This window comes from Vipera ursinii, assembly GCF_947247035.1.
Source record: "Vipera ursinii genome assembly, chromosome: 4".
NCBI lineage: Eukaryota > Metazoa > Chordata > Lepidosauria > Squamata > Viperidae > Vipera > Vipera ursinii.
Window position 1 is genome coordinate 40,933,399 of NC_139514.1, and position 25,131 is coordinate 40,958,529.

At 35.0% G+C, this 25,131-nt stretch overlaps 1 protein-coding gene across 2 annotated transcripts in view; it reads right to left on the reverse strand.

Moving 5' to 3' along the window:
- Positions 1 to 25,131, reverse strand: part of CADM2 (cell adhesion molecule 2) — a 377,294-nt gene that overhangs the window by 30,010 nt on the left and 322,153 nt on the right. Inside the window, exons 8-9 of one of the 2 annotated variants that reach the window (XM_083362038.1) lie at positions 17,947 to 18,125; positions 4,774 to 4,896 (exon numbers count right to left, since the gene is read on the reverse strand). In XM_083362038.1, coding sequence (XP_083218164.1) covers positions 4,774 to 4,896; positions 17,947 to 18,125 — 302 coding nt within the window. The remainder of the gene's footprint in view (positions 1 to 4,773; positions 4,897 to 17,946; positions 18,126 to 25,131) is intronic. The other variant, XM_083362037.1, reaches the window with a different exon arrangement.

The window sequence follows — 25,131 nt, forward strand, 5'->3', positions numbered from 1 at the left end:
CAGCTGGGTGATCTTGAACCATTCTCTCCCTCTCAGCCCTTGGAAAGCAAACTACTTCTGAAATGTTACCAAGAAAACTGCAGGGACTTATCTAGGCAGTTGTCAGGAGTCAACAATGACACAAAGACACCAAACAAACAAACATCCCTGAAACAATATTGTTCACTAATTTGCAAGTGTAACTACATTAGGAAAACAAGATAGGATCTGAATTGCCTCTGATAGCCTTGCAAAAGTGAGCAGTTCTAGTCATCATTCTAAGTAATAAAACATTTTAATATACTTAGCAATAGTTCAAATACATTACTAAAATTTTCCAAATTAAATCCACTGATAGGTCATAAGGACAAGAGAGTGGCATGGAGTGATTTTCAGGGTGATATTCCAGTGGGTTAAAATGGATAACCAGCATAACTCTTATCAATTTCACTCCAATATCTCAATTCAATTAAATATTGAAAGGAAGACTGGCAGGAAGTAGACATAGTACCAACCATAACACTAAACCACAAAATACTCAAAATGGCATTTGATTAGAAAGTTACTGCCTTTATGTAGGAATTCCTTCACAGAAGGAAAAACAACCACTCAAAAGACAAAATTACTATGAAGCGCAGTCATAAGTGACCTGAAGAATGGAGAATGCTCACAATAGCTTACAGTAGGGTGTCAAAATGCCGGCCGCGAGGCGGCCATGTCATGTGAAAGCTGTGCCCACTCCATTGCTGACAATGGCAAAACTGTCCTGATACGTTGTGCGACATCATATGATGTCACGAGTTGTACATGTCTGGCCTACAGTTACTAATAGTAGATGGACTGCTTATAATTAAATGAAGCACTGCTTACAGATGGCGTAACAAATGGCTTGTGTTTCCAGAACTCAGAAAATACCATTACTGAACTGGAACAAGAAAGAAGTGTGGAGGATATTGTCTATTTAAGTCTTCAATAAAAGGTTACTGGGGCATCTTTGCTCTGGGAAAAACAGGAAATGAGGCTGAGCCCTTAATTACAGTTAATAATTAGAAAATTTGTTTCCTAATATGTTCTTGCCAGAAACTCAAAAAGCACATTGGCGACAAGTGATCTGTTATGTAGCCAAAGCCCTTAAAGTCTTTAAATGCTCCCATAAAATATTTGGCAGAATAACTAGTATTGTGGCACAGACAGAACTAATGACAACACATGATTCATTTATTTTTATTTTTAGTATGCAAGACACCCAAAATATTGTAATCAGATGTTTTAAAATAAAACCAAGAACAAGAGATTTCAAATATTTTATTCATTGGAAATGCAGGTTCAGCAGTAAATAAGATGCTACCATAATCTTAAAAGCCAATTATGTGTTCCAAATGTTCAAATGTTCTGAGATGTCATTCTTACATCTGGTGGTTTATACAGCTGTAATATGAGTTGGGGGGAAAAAACAAAGAAATGTAGGATTTTATTACAAACAATGAGAATCTTTTCATAATTGATTGAATCTGCACTTAACGAGAGCAAGGTCCATTTGGATGGATAGAAAAAATGAATATTATCTTCTTTTTTTGGTGGTGGTGGTGGAAATGCAAGGAGAGTTGCACCAAATGCTAGCTGCCTATTCATTTGTACAGGGAGGAAATTTTGCCAGTTACCTGAGCTGTGCTGATGAAGTTGTCAATGTATTGATGCAGTATTGATGCATGACTCTGGATGGGGAAGAATAGATTTTGGCTCAGTCATCACAAGACTGGATGGAGATGGCTGTTTGGGTTATGACTGTTTTCATCATTGATCTTGGATGGACTTCCTTATTCCATAATAAAGAGTGGTACACAACTTGGGTCTCCTTCTGGACTTGCAGCTCCAACTCAAAAAATAGATGGATAGGCCTCTGTGCCAGTTGCACCCTTTCCTTGACTAAGAATGCTCATGAAACAATCATTCACACCCCAGTTACCTCACAACTAGACTATTATAATGTAATCTACATGGTTTTGCCTCTCCAATATGTTTGCAGAGTAGGCTCACTCTATGAAAGACCATCATCTTGCAGGACCAAAGAAGTGTGTATTTCACCAGAAATATGAATATCCTTAGTCCTTAAAATCTGACTCTATTCCCAAGATTGTGGGACCCCTATAGAGTTTGTGAGACCCCTATGTATTAAAATTATAGTATCTAGATCAAATATTAGTTTTAAATATGTAGTCTTTATCATTAAAACAGTACAGGATTGTTGATGGGATATAAATAAATAAAATAAAAATTTAAAAAATAGCTTTCCCAAAAAAGGGATGGCAATAAGTAAATTTATAAGTCTCCATAACCATCAGTATTTTGTGAGCGAGCCAGAGAAATAAAATTGCTTGGTCACAGTGGGTTAGCTCAGCATCATCCTGAATTAGAATCCCAGCTAGTTTGTGTTACGAAGCTTTGGCTTCAGTGGATAGATCCCTTATGGGATTTGCTTAGTGTTGCTGTCAGACACCTCCTCCTCATCCATGCAACCATCCATCCATCTTGGTTCTAATGCTTTTGTTTATATAGTTAGTTTTCAAACACACAAAGTAAAACAAATTTTTCCTATACAGAACTATATTTAGAATTCTGGATTCAGTTGGTGATTCAAATAGAAAAGAATACATTTAGGTTAGGGTTACATTGTGGAGTCCTTGGAGCTCTCTGAAGTTGGCTTGATTGCTTGCAGATGTTTCATTACCCAACTAAGTAACATCATCACAACGGTGGTTCACTTAATACATAGATGAAACAAAATGTAAATATATCTCTGACTAGAATGTAAAAAAAAATACTTTCTGTGAAATAGCATGCTATTGATCAAAATACAGTTTAAAACTTTCTAAGTTATTTCCTGAACTCTTTGCAGATAAAAATAAGTTTGGAATAGAGATATTTACAATCGATTATAAATGTTACTTCTCACAGAATAAAACCAATAGTGTAGGCTCCAGGGTCATAAGAAATCAGCTTAGTATATAATAACATAATAGTTAAGATGGGAGTTCTCGTTAGATATTCTATGAAATGGTACATTCTTTAGTTGCATTTTCTCCATTCCCACCTGAAACTGCTGTTTTAAGTATATTTAGAGAAAAGAATTTCAGAGATCTTGAGACATAAACAGAAGAGCAAACTGAAAAGCAGTTTGCTTCTGTCACAAGTGTTCCAAATGATAAATTACAACAGTTAAATGATATTTTTTTTAAGCACAGACATTTACATTCAAACTGATTTAATTGAATGTGACCATATAAAGACATTCTAAATGTCTTTTGAAGACATTCCAAAAAGGTCATGATTCTCTTTTTTCAAAAAAAGTAGCACAGTTCAATCTGAAAATACACTGTTGAAACTACACCTATAATCTCTTAAACTCAGTTGGTAGTTCTCAGTCAGACTTTCCAAGGCCTGTCCAGGGAAGATGGCTGCCTAAAGCATGCTGTTCTGTGCCTTACTGAAAGAGCACAAAGCCCCCTGAAAATGATTTCTTGAGAATCGGGGAACCTCCTGAGCAGACTATGGCATATAGTGCTATGCTCCTCTGTCAGAGACACCTCCATCAAATGTTCTATTTTGCACTTTCTACTTCAATCGCTGGGACCAAAGTCCATTTCAGTGTCATTCAAATGTCCTGATGCAATGAATACAGATAGTCCTTAACTTACAACCACAACTGGGTCCAAAATTTCTGTGGCTAAGCGAGATAGTCAATAAGCTAATTTTGCCCCATTTTACAACCTTTCTTCTGCACAGTTGTCAAGCGAATCACTGCAGTTGCTAAGTTTCTAACACAGTTGTTAAGTGAATCTGGCTTCCCCATTGACTTTGCTTGTCAGAAGGCGATGCAGCAAACATCATAAATACGAGTCAGTTGCCGAACATCTGAATATTGATCATATTACCATGGGGATGCTGCAACGGTCATAAGTGTGAAAAACGGTCATAAGTCACTTTTTCAGTGCTGTTATATCTTCATATGGTCACTAAATGAACTGCTATAAGTCAAGGACTATCTGTACTTGTAATGGATTTTTTTGTTTTTGTTCAACTTAGCTGAAATCATGAATTCAGCCGTAAGATTGCAAAGTGTATTTAGAACTTAAATGTATATAACAACATAGGTGGGAGGTACAGTAAGTGGGGGAAAGTGGGAAGGTGGCAGACTGCTTTTATAGAGTACCTTTACTAATTTACTAATAATAATTTTCTAATATAAGATGCATTAGACTTCCAAAATGTAAAGCAAATCCTTCACTGAAGGTGAGAAACTATTGAACATTGTCAATATAAGAAATTAGAAAGCTCTATCGTTTTGTTCACTAAACATAATTATTAAGAAATTACACTAAAATCATTAATCAAACAGTTCTAAATAAATATATGGTTAAATACAAATATTTTGCACAAAGAAAATACATTAACAACAGAACACATATCCTCTTAAGAGATAATGTTAATTTAAAATTAAGTAGGTTTGCTTCCAACACAAGTTTAATATGATAATCCTCAAGGAAGCAATTACTTAGGAAAGCAGTTAAAACACCCACCCACATTCATAAATATCATTAGAGAAAATGCTGTTGAATCATTCACAGCTATGTTAATTGCAGACAACCAAACTGGACTTTTTACTTATCAAAACTAAAATGTGCAGAGAAATGTCATTCTCCTTTTAGCATTTTGATCATTCTTTTAAGGCTTCTAGCCCTATGCGAGCCTAGTTATATTGTGATTTTCTGGCTATAACAAAGAAGTATACTGTACCTCGGGTGTTGATGGCTGTTGCCGATGTGACTGTGCCTATGCTTGTTAAGGCTACAGTGGCTGTGACTGTTGCAGTGGTAAGGGAGGGGATGACAGTGGTGGGAAGCAAAATGTTGGAAACATCTGGTGAGTGGAAAAAAATATAACATAAAATCATATCATGCAAACAGAGAGAAGCAGCATAACAATGATTCAGCTTGTCAATACACATGTGCAGAAAATGTATCAATTAAAACATGCTTAGCACAGATCAACAAAGGTAAGGTAACATACTTTGAAATTCTTGACATTAGATTTCTCTGTTTCTCTTTCTCTCTTTTTCTTTTTTTGAATGCTCAAATAGTAACAGCCTGAATTTTGGACCAACCAATAAAGAGAATTGTTCAAAAGAAAAGTTTTAAAGTCAGAGAATAAATCTTTATGACAAGAATTCATTTCTTTGCTAAGCCATTTTAAATGCCTTGTACGGTAAGAAAGCAAATATGGATGAAATAACATGCTTGTCAGCGTGGGAGATGACAACACAACATCATCATGCTAAAGATAAATACACATGTTAAGTGATGATTGTATATTAAAGAAACCTACTTTTCAGACAGACTCAATGGAAAAAAAATGTGAGCAAACAACTACTAACTCTAAAAGCTGCTGGTTTGGGTTTGCTTGTCTTCTTCCATATTTTGTTAGAGACACAGTCATCTGCTAAGACCCAGAGCAGAAAACACATAAAAAACCCTTAACTTTTACAGGGTTCACTATCATTCAACAGCATTGGTGAATATTAATTGTATAATATAAATAAATAGTTTAGTAACCTTAAAGTTTAGTGTGTGTGTGTGTGTGTGGGGGGGAAGTTTTGGGAGCTATTTACATCAATGTGCTAATTAAATGAGTGATCCATAGAGGACACTTATCGGAAAAGAAAGAAACAAGCATTATCAGCATTCAGATCATATTCTAAACTAAGTGCTGCTGCATGTCAGTCTAAATGTATTACTGATAATCACATCACAAATTCCCTATTCCAATTCTACATGTGCATATATATGTACAATATATATGCATATAGAATATTTTAATACTGAAAGTGCAAAAAAAATAGGATGGGGGAAAAAAACCCCTCTCTAAAACCTTCGCTGCCTGAAGCAAAGTTGTTGTTTTTTGTTAAAAAGACACAGAAGAAAAAGAAAACATGGAAGAAAACCATTGAAAATGTTCAGAAACTTGGCTTTAAGCATTGTGTATCTAGGAAACTAGCCACATAGACACAGTTAAAAACACCATTAATTCGGGGATAGCTAATGATATCTGTGGAGGATAATACAAATCAGAAATGCAGCTTTCGTTTTCCTTGAAAAACCAATGTCAGAGTATTACTTCTGTGTATACATGGTAAATAAAATCAGGTAGCATCATACAGGAGGATTATTCAAAGCACAGAATCCTGAGGTTTAGAATATTTTATGTCTACCAGCAGCCTCCATTCACAGCTAATTATTCCATTAGACTTTTCGATTTTAGACCTATTCCTAATTTTCACGCATTACAAATTATACTGCCATTTCAAAAGACTGCCTGTCTTTTTCCTAGTTAATACATTTGAGATACCCCAAAATGCCACATTCCTATTCCCAGTTAATTAGAGCAAATATTATTATTCTTTCACATTTACTTTTGCAAAATTTCCACATAGGGATCTATATAACTCTGTGCTTACAACCTTAACATATTAACATTTAAAGCAGTTCCTCAATAAGAGATAACTCTGGCTATCAAAACTAAGGCAGACTTCTCAAAATTTAATGTTGCCACATTAATCAGAAGGACAAACTGCAACATTGCCTGGAGAACAACTTGCCATGATTATTAAACAGGACTGACGTTAGTCAACATTAATCATGAATGCTCTTTTTTAAAAAAAGAAACAACTTGTGCATTCCTTCGTATTATTATGCAAACAGCATAATTCATTTAAAAATGTATAAGTTAGCAATCATGCAAGAAAAAAAGACTAGAATTTCAGAGTGTTTTTCCATATAATAAATATTTTACAACTGCTCCAGAAACTGGCTGAGAAAGTGTTTACATAACTGAATAGGTGCTTCATAAGTGTATGTGAGCTACAGCACAATGCTATGCCAAAATCCAGTTTTATGGTGATGTCAAAGTAATGTAGAGAAGAAGAGCAATCACTGAAGACCAAGTGAATGTTCCCTGTCTTTGATAATATATGACAAGACTAACAAAAACAAACCTCTTACCATGAGCTGTTTCTCTGGCTTTGGGAATTGAACATAAATTAAAACTTCCCTCAACGCAGCTATAGTGCAGGGGTGTCAAACTCGTAACATCATGTGATGTGTCACAACTTTTTTGCCATAGCCGGCAATGGGGTGGCCGCGGTTTTGCTATGATGCATCTGGCCCATGGGCCGGCAGTTTGATACTCCTGCTATAGTGTCTACACCCTGTAACTTAACCTTATGTCATAACAAATTAAAACTTGGAAATGCTGTTGTTTCAAATCTGAATGGGAAGGCAATTTGCAGAAAATTACAATAACTTTTTTTTGGGGGGGAGGAAATCAAGTCTAACACAAGATTTGGCATTGAAATTCACTTGGATGTCCTGATAAATGAATTCTGTCAAGAGAGATATAGGAAAGCTATAATATTATTAATTCTCTTTAAATTCTTGGCCATGAAATCTACTCAAGCAAATTCCAATTGGTGGAGTAAAAAGTGCTTTCACTTCATTGTAGTTTTCATTTTTTTTCTCTTGATATGTGATTTAATTGACAAGTTTCTTTTTTTTTAACCCCTCCTTCAGGCTCTTTAATATCTTCAACATCATGAACTGCAATCTTCCTTCAAAAAGAATGGCCTTGCTAGGTTGGAGCTGCAAGTTAATCTATAAATTGGATTAATGCATTACATTTCGGGATGTAGTTGAAAAAGATGCTTGCAGGTTCCAATCTGGGAAAGGTTCAGCAGTTCAAAGTTCAACATTTTTATTCTATTTGTAATTTCTTTCTTTTTTATTAGCTGGTTGAATATTCTTAGGTTTGTTATTTTGTAAATAATGTAATAAACTATTAAATTATTACATAGTCCGGCTAAGTTTAATGAAGAGAAGGACTAGGGGTGACATAATAGCAGTGTTCCAATATCTCAGGGGATGACACAAAGTAGAGGGAGTCAAGCTATTCTCCAGAGCACCTGAGGACAAGAGGCAGGACAAGAAGCAATGGATGGAAACTAATCAAAGAGAGAAGCAACCTAGAACTAAGGAGAAATTTCCTGACAGTTAGATCAGTGGAACAACCTGCCTCCAGAAGTTGTGAATGCTCCAACACTGAAAGTTTTTAAGAAGAGACTAGACAACCATTTGTCTGAAATGGTATAGGCTTTCCTGCCTGAGCAGGGGGTTGGATTAGAAGACTTCAAAGGTCCCTTCGAACTCTATTATTATTGTTATTGTTATTAAGCCAGGATTACTTTAAAAAATATTTTAAATATACGTATGTCTTGATGTGGTGTCCTTTAAATTCAGCAGTAATGATTATAGCTTGAATCCTTAAAACTGAAACTCACTTTAGCTTATAGAATAATCCTAACTATTTCTACCTTCTCGCTGGAATCAGATACACATTTAGGTATTCTTGAAGCTTGCAGATTCTTTTCCAGAAGCTGGTGGTCTTGGAAAAGTAGAAATATGAGACCTCATTTTGCCTCTCCCAGTTACAGTAATTTAACATGCATATGTTTTTCTAATGGTAGAATTTGTTTCTGGTTGTTTCTGGATGCTTGATGTTGCCTCTGGCACTCAATATGTTTCATTATAATTAATGTTGCTTTTACTATATTTTTTTCTTTGATTGCCACCTTGAGTAGCACATTTATATTTGTGGCAATATAAATTGATCACAATAATAAAGACCAAAAACAAATGATTCAGAATTATGTCTATTTACTCATACATTCTGCATTAATTTCTCACTACCACATTTAAACGTGTTAGCATTTTGGACATACCAGATAAAAATTCTGCAGTTGTGTACATAAAAAACAAAATAGGAATGGAAAAGAAATCCACAAAACTCTACAGAATAGGAACATAAGAATTAGAATTAGTATCTCTAAGCAACGAGAGCTTGATTTCACACTGAACTGAAATGAATCAATTTTCATGTGTTCTACCACACATTTTCTATATTATATTGTTATTGTCCTGTGCTTCTCAAATATCCTTTGATGAAATGAAGCAATAGGTTATCTAGTTATTCACAATGGCTGCACAGTAGTTCCATAGATAGTGGTATAAATAATTAAAAAATACATACATACATACATACATACATACATACATACATACATATTGTTGATAGATGACATAACTGGCTCAGAATTCAGGAATACTTTTTTGTAAAAAAAGAGGTTAAACTGTTAATGGTAGGATTTGGAAATGATGTGGTACATTATGCAACAATAATGTGCTTGTTGGAAAAGACTTTTCACATATTGGATGATGTTAAGCATGGCAGAAATTTTAGCCGAGGGCACTATCAAATCATGGCCCTTAGATATTTGTTATAGTTACTGTACCTAGATAGTGTCACATACAGGGACATCCTCTATGACTACTAAGTTTTCATTGTGCGAGAGGTAAGATTTAGGACATCATAATTTTCCACTGGCTCCAGGATGGGAAGGAGTATGGAAAAAACAGCTCTCTGGGTGTGGCCAATGAAGCACTCTGAGAGAGAAGCTGACTCTTCACAGGAGCTTCAAAGCAAAGTGGCTCTCCTCTTTTAACTGTTTGATTTAAGGCCACTTATCAAAACACTTATTTTTATTTGAGATCAATATCCCATAAGTTATAGTACAGATAATAAAAAAATTAAGAAACAAAAACCTTTTGGAAAAGCAAAGTAGAACACAGAGCAAAACTTTAGTTTGCTTTTAAACTCTAAGTTTGGCTAAAGCAACTCCATTTTAACTTTTCATGAACTTTGAGAGGAAGGAAGCAGACTGGTGCTAATAATAGTTAAACTAATAGGCAAGTGAAATGTGAAAATATATTTTACTTCTTGAAAATAGGATAATGGGGTCACTAACTGGGTATTTTTAAGTTATCCAGTGATGCGTGGAATTGGAAAGCTATTCATCCATATCAGACAGGGACCAGAAAACAGCAACTGGATATAAGAAAATGAACAGTTAGCTGCCATGCAGCAAGTCACATTTGGCTTAGTAACTTTAACAGCACAACAAAAGTCAGAGGTGATGTGAAAAAGAATATGTGATTGACCTGCTGGAGAAGAGGCTGTAAAGATCTCTGTTGGAAGTCTCCATTGTCTGAATCTCTATCAGTGTTAGGCAGTTGTCTTCTTCAACAAATTAGGTCAAGTCTAACCAACTCACTCATGGAAAGAAGCATATTTTTATATGAATGAGTGAATTTTATTCCGCTCTCCTTTTTTCTCCCCATAAAGCTTTATTGTTCCTGAATCTCAATATCTTGTGTTGACATTAGATAAGATTAGGCTATTTCTCCAGAGACTGGCAACCACCCATCTACATTGGTAAGTCATAAACCATTAACTGTATATCAAAAACAAATACTGACTTCTTGGAATAAATTACTATGTAAAAAGTTCAGTCAAAATGAAGTTTAGAATCATTACACCTTCAAACTTTTTACGAAATATGAGTTATTATGAATAAATTTTCATAATTCAGTAATTAAATAAAAATTCAAACTCAGAATTTGAGTAATAGTTCAGATAGCAACAGTTGTTATTTCTTATATAACATATTCCTGTATATATCTGGGCAGTTATCATGTCTTGTTATGATGAGAATCAATGGAAATTAAAAATTAAAGACTGATTGTGCCCAGAAAATAAATTGTAAACAATTTATTGCTAAAGGTTAGACAATATAGAATAATGTAATAAGAAACAGTGAGTGGATTATGGGTTTATAAAAATATACATCTTGAAATATAGAAAATAGCTATCAAAGAACTTAACATAATGATTTGCATTGCTTATCTGAGTATTTTATGCAATCAAAAATGAACCAAGGACCACAGAGATGTTTAGAACCTTGAATTGCAAGATTCTTGAGAAACCTTCTTGATGCAAACTGTTATCAGTATTGTAGCTTTTTACATACAAGGAGATTGAAGCCTAATAGTTTGTATTATGATAGTGTATTATGATAATGGTTGAATGCTTAGAATGCAAAAATGTCCAGATTTAATCCATAGCACTGAGAAAATGAAAATTTGCTCTGGGATCCCTGATAGTCACTTTGATACATCCTTTCCAAAAAACAAAAAAAAAAACCCACATCTGGTTCTTCATGACATGGCACCTCTTGCTTGGTGTACCAAATTGGTAAGTAGCTCCTGTTGTGACTGTTTCTGTTCTGGGTGTAAAGTATGTCACCTGAAGTCTACATTTAACCATTATCTACCTTCCCCAATCTGACCCATGAAAAAGAAAATAAAAATATTGTTTAAAAATAAAAATAAAATAAAATGTAAATGCTAGAATTAAAATTCAAAGATGAAAAGGCATTCAAAGATGAAAACATAAACTCAAGTTCTATCCATATCATTATGAAACAACTACTTAAAAGAATCATTCAGAAGAAAATGCAGTGCTCCAAGCAGACTATAATATAGCTATAAATTACCTGTTCTCTGGTCCAAAAGGATTGGTTAGGTGTTTCAAATTAATATTACAGTTTAAAAGAAAAGAATAGTGAAAATCAGATTTCTTCACAGATAAACAGGCAAGTAAATAAAACTGTAAGGTTGCTTATTCAGGTTAATAACTTGTACAGAGGAATAAAATCATTAAAGTTGTACAATTTAGAATAAAATAAACTTAGAGCCAACTCATTCTTATCTATTTCTTTAGATAAGATATGTTTCTCTATTTCAATTTTCCTGGACTTTCCCTTTACCTGAGATTTCAAAATTTAATCTGAATCTACTGGGAATACAAGATAAACTCTGTTTTTTTCCAGCCTTGGTTCAGCAACTTCTCTTGGAGATCTATTCTTTATTTTCTAAAATCTCTCACTTCCCAGCCTGGCTAGGAGATGTATCTGCCTTTATGTAAAAACAAAGAACATTTCTCCCTCATGGGAATGTGCATTCCGTACCTGGCCAGCTGGATATGTTATTGTAAATCTCTGACAGTACACACATTTAGAAGTGAGGTATTGCAAGTTCTTTTTACAGACAGAAAGAGTTGAAACCTCTTATATCAACAATGTAATAATTTATTTGGGTCCCAAATTCAGTGTTCAAATGTCCCAGTCAGAATGGAAAATATGTGCAGTATTTTGGCTAGCTAATGTCAGCCGATGCAAACATAAATACACTTAATTGGCTAGATATAATAAATGATAATTTCCTAGATTTGAGTTTAGAACTTCAGATAATTTCAGAGATTACTTTATGCCAATGTAGTATAGCATGATTTTAAATGTTGCACTGTGAAGAATGTTTCGGTGAACTTATTTTAATAATATAAACAAAAATTTTGACACTAGATATTTGGTTTTTATAATTCTGTAACTTATTTAATGGTATTTTACTTATTTATTTTGTTTCTATCCCTCTTCTATTATTTTTAAAAATAACTCAAGGCAGTAAACATATCTAGCATACCATCCTCTTCCTATTTTCTCCATAACAACAACCCTGTGAAGTGAATTGGCTTAGAGCCTTAGAAAGAGTGATTGTCCCAAGATCACTCAGCTAGCTTTAATGGCTAAGGCAGGACTAGAACTCGTAACAATAGCCTGGTGCCTTAACAACAAGACCAAACTGATATATTCACAAATAAAATAGGCAGAATATTTTTCCAGGGTTCAGTTTCAGTTTTACACAAGATATTGATATTGTCATTTGTGATTGAATAAACTGCCCAAATATTCCCTGCTTTTAAGACATCATCACTGTTAGAACCTCAGTTTCAATGTAATTTATCAAGTAGTTTCTTAAATCAGAATAGTATAAAATGTAACTAGTAAAACAAAATTAAAAATAATTTTAAAAATAATCATTTGAGATGCAACAAGACCTATTTTAAAGGATTCTTTACGCTCATAACTTTCTGAAGAACTACCAGGAATAAATTAATCTTTTTTAAACCTTTTCTTATTATATTTCTATGTAAAATCTTTACAATCACAAATCGGAAAGTAACATTGCTTTTTCTAATAACTCAGTAAAAATTCAATTTTCTCCATAATAAACCTTTTTTGCCACTAATTTACTGATACTGGCTATGTATCATAGATTATACTGTGTTAATGAAACAGTAATATACTTGATTTAAAAAGATGTAACAGAGATGTATTTCTTAGTGCTATCCATATTTTAAAATATATGTTCTCCTACCAAAAAAGACAGAGAAGGGGAAAATAGTGTGTGTGAGAGTAAATAATTTAAAAAAACAAATTTTAAAAGAAAATGTTTATAAATCATCCAAATGTTTGGAAAACTGAAATATAAAACATATCTGACCCAGTGATTTTTGAGCGTTGTTTTTTATTTTTTATTAAGGAATAAATAAATTCCTCAAGATTCCAACAAAATAGCATTTGGAAGACTAGATTTGCTTAAGTTGTCTTTTTCTATTGCGCAGGTTTCTAAATACTCTTTAACATAGTTTTATTCTAGAAGATTTTTTTTATCCATTTATAAACTGAGTTGCCTTATTATTAAGTATAACATGAGAACTGTTCAAGATGCTTACCCCAAATGTTAACTCAATGCAAACATATTATTTAAGAAGATATAGGCTATTCAATGTTAAATTAACATTAGCATTTTTTTCTCTTATTCAGACCACAAGCTGAATTGCTAGCTGACTTTAAACCCTAAATCTGATGTGTTTTACAATCTAAAGTGAGAAAGAATTCAAGCAAGTGAAAAGCACAAATATACTTTTGTGAATGCTCCAAACATCCCAATTTCCTAGACCACGAAACACAGAAGTCAGGTCAGATTCTTTTTCTTCCCAGTTTGGAGGTGAGATAGATCACTCGATAGACAGACAGAAAAACAAAATAAATTCATATATACACTGTGAATGGATATATTTTTGGTTTAGATTCATTAAGATTTCCATTAATTGAATACTGAGATGATAAACTTGAAACCAGTGCAAAGTTTACAGTTGTTTTTCAAGTTTTCAAATTTCTAAAATCAAGAACAGAAATTAAGTAATCAGGAAAAAAGAACTAGAGAAAATGGTTGTTGTGATTCAGGGTCAGCCTGTGGGTTCGGCAGTTGGGTCGGACGATTCAGAGGAGGAGGAGGGGCGTGTTGGAGAGGTTGCTGAGGGTGTTGGAGAGCTTGCTGATGAGAGCCCTCCGCCAGGCCCCTCCCACCTGGTTACGACGCAGACCCAGCTGTGTGAGCCTGACAGCATGGATGAACATGACCCACAGCTGGCCCTGTTCAAGGACGCCCGACGCAGGAGGCAGCCAATCAGGAGTAAACAGAGAAAGGCAATGGGGCACCTCGGAAGGAGGCAGAGAGAAGCCACACCCTGAATTGTTTAAAAGGGGAATGTGTGGGAGGGCTGGTTTGCTGAAGGCAACCGTTTGAATAGCTCCTGTTTCATGGTTCGTGTCTTGTTTTTGCTCTGTTTGCTTTTGTGTCCATAAATTTGGCAGGCTTAGTTCCAGCCTCTTGCCTTCTTGTAAAGGGGTTGTCCCTGCCTTATCTGCAGGGCCGGTAGTAGGCTGGTACAGAACAATGGTGCTAACATTTAAGCCATGACTTTTTAAATTTTTTACTCTTTCCAATGTTTTACTTTTATAAGAAACATATTTTTGAGGCATAACTGATATTCATGTCATATGAACAATGGACAAAAATGAAATGAAATGTGTAGTCACTATTCTGTTGAGCTCCTATAAATGTCCTCAGCGTATTTTGAAAGAAAATATCTTCTTTAGGTTCTTGGTATTGTGCTTGGTATTATTAAACTGAACTGTTAAAGAAAAGATAATCGTAAGTTCCTTTATCCCAACCACAGTGCTTATTAACTCTGTATTGGAAGAATATATTAAATGATAGAGACAATTTTTGTTCAAAATTAAGATAAGGGTATGTCCTTTATTAAAAGTCAAAAACTTTCTCCCATGTTCACTATGTAAAGACAAAAAAAAAGTTCCATCTGAAACAGTTCAAAAACCTACACTTATAATCTTATTGCTCAAAAACAAGATAAGAATAAGAAATTGTCTATCTGTAAGAGCAAACTGTACCAAAGAAACATCCGACCACAAAGACTGCTAAATAATGGAACTTTTAAAAACTTGGAAAATCCAGGAAAATCTTATTTTATTTTCAATGAGCCTAGTGTTGCTAAACTAATGCCCTTTCCCTCATCACAAACTGCAATTATCCTCTGTAGTTCTAAATCTATATTTGCAGAAATTTAATTAGGATTTTTTTTTTAAAAAAAACAACACCTCAATTAACCACTACAGAAAATGTCAGCAAGATCAACTCTCAGCTATATAATATGAAAGACTACCAAATTACAGAATGTGTCAGCAACTAGGCAATGATAAACTTTTATCATTACAACATAATCTTTATAAAGGCACTTTTTTTCTGATTCCCATTGAGTTAGATAATCAGATCAACAGGGTGCAAACAATTAGGTAGTAGCAAAAAGAAAAGGATTTAATACACTTTAATACCCGTATTTCTAAAACACCTATCATGCTATGGTACTAAACAAATAGCAAAATATTTTATGGTTTCCAAAAAATTCTTTGCCAATTTTATGGCAGGAATTATGTGAAGAGAAAGCTTGTATGAAGAAATGTATAATTTATTTGTTCACTATAAATTACTTTCTCTACAGAAATGTTCTCAATGAGTAATGGCCAAGCCAAGGTCACTGGTACATATGTTCAGAGTGAAAAAAATGGTTTGTATATGTGTTGTTTTGTGTGTGTGTGTGTTTGTATAAACTTTACATTAAAATCACAGAACTGATTTTGACTTTTGAAAACCATTGGGTTGCTATCACAAATTTTCTTCCATTGTGTTTATGTAAACTTCACCATGACGATCTTTAAGAAAACATTAAAGACCTGTGTCTTGCCACAGACGGAGTCTGATCCCATTAATTGTAATTTTGAAGTATGTAAACTATTGCCTCCCTATTTCAGTTGTTTGTGATCATTCTTTCATATTTTTAAATACTTGTTTATCTTTTGTAAGATATTGAGTCACTGGTGAGTGGATGGCCCTATATATGCCCCAAATACATCAACTAACTAACAAACAAACAAACTAAAATGCCCTATTATAAAATACCCATTTAACAGAAAATAATCAGTTGAATTTGGTCTCTGTTTTTGTATCTAATTCATTATATCTCCATTGTCAAACCTTTTTTCTGGGCCATCATAGCCACCTTTTTTATTTTTGAAGAATTATAATGGATAATATTGCCAAAAAGCATCATATGCCTGCTTCTATTAGGCACCTCTGTGACTGAATCTTGCTTTCTATATACTAGTCAAATGCATTTTGATGAAGCTAAGAGTCAACAGAATATCTGATACGTATTTAGGGATGGAGAGGGCACTTTCGTATAAGACAGGGGTGTCAAACTCAATTTCACTGAGGGCCGCATCAGCATTGCGGTTGCCCTCAGGGGCCGGGTGGGTGTGGCCTACTGGGTGGGCGTGGCTAAAGTGCATATGGCCTACTGGGTGGGCATGGCCAGCTCTACATCGTTTGCATCAAGGGTGCCTATTGGGGCCTGGGCTGGAGTGGGACAGATCTGAGGGTCTCTGGCAGGAGGAGGGTCTCTGGGCCAGGGCCAAGGCAGTGGGGGCCATTCCCTCACTGTTTCCAGGATGGCTTCGTGGGCCGCATGAAACCACTTCGCGGGCCGCATCCGGCCCCCGGGCCTTGTGTTTGACACGTCTGGTATAAGAGAACAATTTTTAAAGTTTGCTTTAAAAAGCAAGGAAACATATAAATAACTGAACCTTTTAGCAAATAATAGAACAACATCTGATCCATATACACGATTTCTACATCAAAATATTTGGTAGCAAAGTATTCAGCTTCCATTGGAAAAAGGGCAAGAAGCAAAAACCACATTTTCTGGTTTCATTTACGTCACTTTAAAAATATAAATTCCATAAATTGTTATAACTTCTACATATATATGAATACTTTTGTCACTAATTTGATGCAAATTAGATAAATTTCACAGCATTTATCTATCAAACGGGCCCTGGGGTGATTCTGCAAATTATAGTTCAACAACAGAACCACTACTGACTAATTAAAAAGCAAATATACTTAGCTAAAATGTAGTTAGTAATCTTGAATCAACTGATGCAATAACTATTGATAAAATTTATTTCATACCTTTCCTACATACATAAATCTATTCTGAAAAATAAAGAATACATATGAGTCTGCAGTGACTCAGATTAAATATTATCTGAAAGCATGAAAATTGGATATTTTGTATATGTTGCTTGTTTTCTGCGCTCGTTTTTTCTAAATACAGTACAGAAACATTGTTTTATAAGGATCTAAATTTTTTTAAAATTAAAAATTAAACCCTGATTAAATAGAATTTGAAATGTTAAGCTAATAATAAATCATAATATCATAGGAAAGCAAACAGATTCCACGATCATTTTCAATATAAAACTTCTCATCAATAAACAGCAGTTTTGCATATATTTTTTTACTTTGCCATTTGAAGACATCGGATTGAAAAACTAATTTATATTTTGTTCAGAAGTTACCATTATGTCTCCTTCACTGGCCCTGTTTAAGTACCCACTAGACAGTCATCTGCCTTGGATACTTGATTTGGATTTCTGCAGTCAATGGAGCAGAACTTGAGAGCCTAAATGGCAAATTCTGTTTCTCTCAGTCATTTAATATATGAAAACAGCTTCCATCAACAATATATTCTATCCCTCTCTATGTTACATACACATGTACTCATCAGTTCCAAACAACATTTAATACTTTTCCAAGTTTACAACACAACCAGCATAAATTTTAGAAAGCAAGGTAAAAACATTTTTAAATAGTTGAATAAAATTTATTATACACAATATCTTATCAGTAATAAAGTACTCACCATGTATAATAAGAACATACTCTGCACTGTTTAGGCCAATAGAATTTTCTGCTTCACATCTGTAAGTACCATTGTCCGTTCTATTTAGGGGATTAATGTGTAGCTCCCTACCATTGACAACCATTCTTTCCGGATCTGGTAATTCTCCACCATCCTTTGTCCATAAAACTGGATCTGGTCTGTGAAAAATACATGATAAACATTATTATTATTATTATTATTATTATTATTATTATTATTATTATTATTATTATTATTATTATTATTATTATTATTCATCGCACAGTCAACCAGATGTTCAGACTGGATTTGGCATTTTTGTCTATCTATCGAGTCCTTACCAAGGACCTGGAATAGGCAGATGTGGATCTTTGACGGTATTATAGATATTGTCGCAGGATGGAAGCAGTTCCTAGTAAGGCCGCCTTTTGCAATTGACTAATGGCGAATTTGTCAATGCCAATGGTGTTCAAGTGGTGTTCCAGTTGTTTTGGGATTGCACCCCAGGTGCCTATTACTATTGGTACTATGCTTGCTTGCCTTTGCCACAGTCTTTCTATTTCTATTTGTAGGTCTTTGTATTTTGTTATCTTCTCCAGTTCTTTCTCATCTATTCTGCTGTCTCCAGGCACTGCCACATCCACTATCCAGACTTTTTGTCTTTCTTATCAACAATTGTTAAGTCTGGGGTGTTTTATTATTATTATTATTATTATTATTATTATTATTGTTGTTGTTGTTGTTGTTGTTGTTGTTGTTGTTGTTGTTATTTAGATGGTATAGTTGTTAAGGTGCTGGACTTTAAGTTTTAGTCCCACCTTAGGCATGAAAGTCATGAACTGAGTGACTTTTGGCCAGTCATTCTCTCAATCTAATCCACCTCATAGAATTGTTGAGAGGAGGAGGAAGGAGTATTGAGTTACTTATAAAGGCAGGATAAAAATCAACTAAATATTTATGAAAAAGGAATATATGCTGAATTAACCCAACACAGATTCTTTATGCAGCAAGTGTAGGAGCAAAAAGAAAGCCATTCTGAGTAGTGGTTAAGGCACCCAGATACAAACAAGGCACAAAACCAGCTAGATGACCTGAAGCTAGTCACTCTCTTCTGACAAAATAATCCAGACACTCTCAGCCATAGGATCTATCTTTAAGGCCAGTTGAATCTTGAAAGCTTGATAAATACAAAGCACCCATTTGATAAATACAAAGCTCCCGCTGACCCAGCAATTTGAAAGTGGGTGACTGCAAATAGATAGATGGGTACCACTTTAGTGGACAATTTAATGGGGCAATGAAAGGAGCCCACAACTGGGCATTCCCTGGGCAATGGTAATGTCACTGTTCAACCCTTTCAACTTGGAAGTGTTTTGGCCGTCCTGACACAACTATAGTAGTAGTGTAGCAAGATGAAGCTTTCCCATTTTACATTTTTCTCTACCAGTTCATCACTTTATATTCTGCAAGCTTTAACTTCTATCTCAACACAATGCTCAGCCACCAGAAGATTCCCATCCCTCATGTATAGGCATATCCCAAACCATTTTAACTGGTAATACACTCAATTTTTAAGTAAATATAGATAAAACTATACTGCCAGAGACAACATAAGTCGAGAATAGAGTGTGAGTGCAACACAGTATAGAAGTGGTCTTGAAGAAAATATGCTGTTTTTTCTAATTTTAATAATTAAATTATTCATGTGTGTACACACACACACACGCAAACATGAATAATGTAATTTGCATTGTTTTAAAATATTTTTTTTCCATAAGAGAAAAAAAATATTTTCAAGAAATCTTAAATGCTATTGATCTTCTGATATCATATTTTCCCCAAATCACATTAATCACACACATACACACACAACCCCCACACACACACATGAATAGTGTAATTTGGGGAAAATATGATATCAGAAGATTAATAATATTCAAGATTTTTTGAAAATGTTTTTTTTTCTCTTATGAGAAAAAATATTTTAAAACAGAGTGCAAAATTCATTTTGAGGAGAAAAAAATAAATGCATTCCAAATATAACAGTATTTCAAACTGCAAAGAAGCATTTTCTGGATAAAGTAAGTGTTTCAATACTTCATTTATTATTTTACCTGTGCTGAGTCTGATTATTCTGTCCTCTGGCTAACCTCCAAACCCAAAGCTAGAAGCCCAAGGGAAATTCTTATCTAGCAAACAGATGAGCTTTGAAGCCAATTTTGCACATGTAATTTAGCAGAAAACATTTTTGTTCAAACTCTGTGCCTTTCTGCTAAAACGCTGACTTAACTTATTTCTGTTAAGGTATAGAAGAATAGGTACTAAATTTAGCAGACAAAAATCTCTAATGATTTAAAACCAATTTTGTAAGATACATATTTTCTCATCTTCAGTTCACTCATAATTTCTCATCTTAACGGCTTCTTTGGAAATTTCAATGACATCTAAAAAGAAATATATAGGTTAATTTATCATATATATATATATATGATAACATGATAACATCACATGACATCACCACCACACAACCATTCAAAAAGCAAATCCGAACCCACAACGATAAAGACACACAACCACAAAACAGAAACCTAACTACAGCTGCAACATCAGCCACTTTAAACCCCTCCAAACCACACAATAAGCAAACTGACACCCACTATAAAAACATGGCACCACCACAAACACGAAGCCGAACAAAAGCAGCACAACTCACCAGCTCAGGTCTGGAGCTGGCAGTTGAGACCAGCCCATCTACTCAGAACACCCCCCCACCCAATCAGAACACACCCACCATTCAAAACACACTCCCACCCAATCAGAACACACTTGGTCCCCTACCCAATCAGAGCACACCTCCACAGAACACACCCCCTCTGGCAGTTTAAAAAAGAGGAACAAACAGCCACATGCTTCTCCCAGAAGAAGGAAGCTAAAGCCTGATGATGACGGATGGGATTCCGTCGAAACGTTGCGCCTACACCTTTAGTTCTACGCGGGGAAAAACCCGGCATATATATATATATATATATATATATATATATATATATATATATATATATATATATATATATATGTTTTCTGAGGTTTTCGCGGGTGCCTGTATGTGGATCCTTGGTTTTTCGGGTTTTCCCCGCGTAGAACTAAAGGTGTAGGCGCAACGTTTCGACGGAATCCCATCCGTCATCATCAGGCTTTAGCTTCCTTCTTCTGGGAGAAACATGTGGCTGTTTGTTCCTCTTTTTTTTTTTAAACTGCCAGAAGGGGTGTGTTCTGTGGAGGTGTGCTCTGATTGGGTAGGGGACCAAGTGTGTTGGTCCCCTACCCAATCAGAGCACACCTCCACAGAACACACCCCTTCTGGCAGTTAAAAAAAAATAAATAAAAAAAAAAGAGGAACAAACAGCCACATGCTTCTCCCAGAAGAAGGAAGCTAAAGCCTGATGATGACGGATGGGATTCCGTCGAAACGTTGCGCCTACACCTTTAGTTCTACGCGGGGAAAAACCCGAAAAACCAAGGATCCATATATATATATATATATATATATATATATATATATATATATATATATATATATATAGGGACGCAGTGGCTCAGTGGGTTAGGACGCTGAGCTTGTCGATCAAATGGTCGGCAATTTGGCGGGTCGAATCAGAGTGAGCACCTGTTACTCGTCCCAGCTTCTGCCAACCTAGCAGTTCGAAAGTACACAAAAATGCAAGTAGAAAAATAGGGACCACTACGGTGGGAAGGTAACAGCGTTCTTTGCGCCTTTAGCATCTAGTCATGCTGGCCACATGACCACGGAGATGTCCTTGGACAAACGCTGGCTCTTCGGCTTTGAAACGGAGATGAGCACCGGCCCCAGCACACTAGTCTGTGTGTGTGTGTGTGTGTGTGTGTTTGTGTGTGTGTATGTGTGTGCATATATATATATATATATATATATATATATATATATATATATATATATATATATATATATATATATATGTGTGTGTGTGTGTGTGTGTGTATGTATATATGTGTGTATATATATATATGTGTGTGTGGATGGGGAGGAACAGGCTTCAGCTCAACCCTGACAAGAATGAGTGGCTGTGCGTGCCGACATCTCAGGAAATGCAGATTATTCCATACTATGGGGGGTGAGTTATTACCCCCCGTAGATTGGGCTCGCAACTTGGGGGTCCTCCTAGATTCACAGCTATACTTAGAAGATCATATAGGAGCTGTGACTAGAGGGGCCTTCGCCCAGGTTTGCCTGGTGTGCCAGTTGCGGCCCTATCTGGACCAGAATGCCTTGCGTACAGTCACTCATGCGCTCGTGACCTCTCGTTTGGACTACTGCAACGCTCTCTACATGGGGCTGCCCTTGAGGACCACTCGGAGGCTTCAACTGGTGCAGAATGCAGCCACGCGAGTGGTGTTGGGGGTCTCCCGATACTCCCATGTTACACCTCTGCTCTGCGAGCTGCATTGGCTGCCAGTTGCCCTCTGGGTGAGATTCAAGGTGCTGGTAATGACCTATAAAGCCCTACATGGCATGGGTCCGGATTACCTACATCAACTTCCCTCCATCCAGTGCGCTCCCACAGAGAGGGCCTCGTCAGGGTGCCTCTGATCAGAGAATGTCGATTGGTGGCCCCCAGGTGGAGGGCTTTCTCTGTGGGCGCACCAGACCTATGGAACCACTTGCCGGGTGAGCTCCGGATGGCCCCCAACCTTTGCTCCTTCCGACACGAGCTAAAAACCTATCTATTTGAACAATCTGGCCTGGTCTAATGGGTTTGGGGTTGGGTTTGGTTTTAACGTAGTTTTTAATTATTGTATTATATTGGGCATAATTATTTAATGTTTTTTAACTTTTGTATTTTGTATTTCAATATTTATTGCCCTGTACACCGCCTTGAGTCCTTCGGGAGAAGGGCGGTATAAAAATTTAATAAATAAATAAATAAATAAATAAATAAATAAATAAATAAATAAATAAATAAATAAATATGTTGTTAATACTAAATAATGGAAAGGCAAAGTGCAAGAAATGTCCTACATTATTTTAAAGTATTATACATGTTTTTTTTTATTTCTATGCCTGGAAAAGGTTAAAAAAGTGGCACTGATAAAATATATGAAATTGTGACATGACTACAAATAGCAGTTGAGGTCTCTGCAATTTTATAGTGCAGTTTTATCTTACAAAATAGAAGAAGAATGAGAACATTGATGAGGTAAGATTCAAGAAAGAAAATAAAGGGTTTTTTTTTCTGATACCTCACTACATTATGATATCCCTTCATCTGCAGAAGCAGAATTATTGAACAAAAATGGAACATATTAATATCCCCAACTGTATTTCATTAACATTAACAACACAGCTCTCAATTAATTCCAGTAATTTGTAACCACTATTAGATGCACTCATTTGAATGTTTCATTATCTTGATACAACTTACATTTGCATATTTTTGGAACATATATATGCTAATAGATTTACTAACTATTGTTCACAAATTTTAAGAAGAGAAACTTTAAAATCCTACAGAATTTTTATTTATTAAATCTGCTAATAAATATAAAATGAAGGACTTGATTACTACATATGTCCTTTAGGGTACTGGTATGCTTGAAAAGGAAATACTAGCCTAAAATCTAAACTATAACTGTCCCTTTATTCCCCCTGATTATATTGCAAATTGCTTTTAAATATGAGGATAATTAAAAAGCTGACTAGTGCAAATGTAATGTGGGTAAAGGAACTGCCATTCAGGTATGACAAGTTATGTCAAAGTGGCAAATCACCTCATAGAAACAGCTACATAAAGCAATATTCCCAAACTGGATTCATCTAAATTCATTCTGCATTTTGTGTTTGAAGCTTTTTATCTTCCAACATAAGACTGATTCATTTATTAATTTTAAAAGAATTTTTTTAAAGTCTTAATTTTCTAACAAACCAAAAATAGCAAAAGCCAGGCAAACAGCCCAGTATACCAAATGAATCATGAATGAGATCAAGCTGACTTAAGCATCAGATCAAAAAGATAAATCAGTGGCATGCTGCATATGGAATGTAGTCATATGCCAGGAAATCTGGAAATTAGCCAGCATTCAAGGAATCAGGACAAGGTAAGCTAGGAACTTTGTCCAAAGTTAAAACAAAAAGAGACAGGAGTAAAAGTAAGTAGTCATACACTAATCTTACTGTGTTTTTAGTCTATTCATAGAATCTGATTGAACTATATTATTATTATTATTATTATTATTATTATTATTATTATTATTAATAATAATAATAATAATAATATTAATATTAATAATAATAATAATAATAATAATAATAATAATAATAATAATAATAATAATAATAATAATAATAATAATAATTTTATTTATATACCACCCTTCTCCCGAAGGACTCATATGTAATTACATTTTTTTTTACTATAACTACCTCTCACATGAAAACCATTGAAGAAGCTAGAACTGAACCTGTCAGACATATTATTATGTTTGTGGAATTTTATTCTATTATTGGATTTGGTCTAATATTATCTCCTTTAAAGTTCTTGATTTGTATATCTATGAAGTCCATTGGTCAAGTTAACTCTTTCCAAGTTTGCCATTCTGCTATCAGTTATCCATGGTAGGCAGCTTGCTTTATGGTACAATTTAAAGTATGGAACAGCAAGGCTACCTTTTCTGTTTGGAATTTTGCAGTATTTTTTTAATTTGACTCTAAGTCATTTAATGCTCCATCTGAATGTGGTATCAGGTTCTTGCTGTTCTTGTAAGATTCTCTCTGAAATTTTAATTGGTGTCATTTAAAATAAATAGTTAATTTGGATTTGTACATTCATTTCCATAATTGCAGTTTTTCTTAACAAAAATAATCTTATATTATTCGACTTTTAAAGGTTCCTCTTGGGATTTCTGGTGGCGACGCGACGCTGAAGACAGCCATCTCCGGGCTGTCCGCTGCGCAGCTTTGTTGAATCACTGAAAACAGCGTCGATCAGCTGTTTTGGTGATTCGGAAGCCCCCTCGGGAGAAGAAGAGGGGGTGAGGCCCCAGGTAGGGGTTGAGCTCTCCAGGGCCGCCTGAGCTTTAAGTTTGGGCGGCTGAAGGATCGAGCCCCCCCAAAGCCTGGGTTTGCTCCGGGCTGTGCAGCGTCTCTGCTCCGTG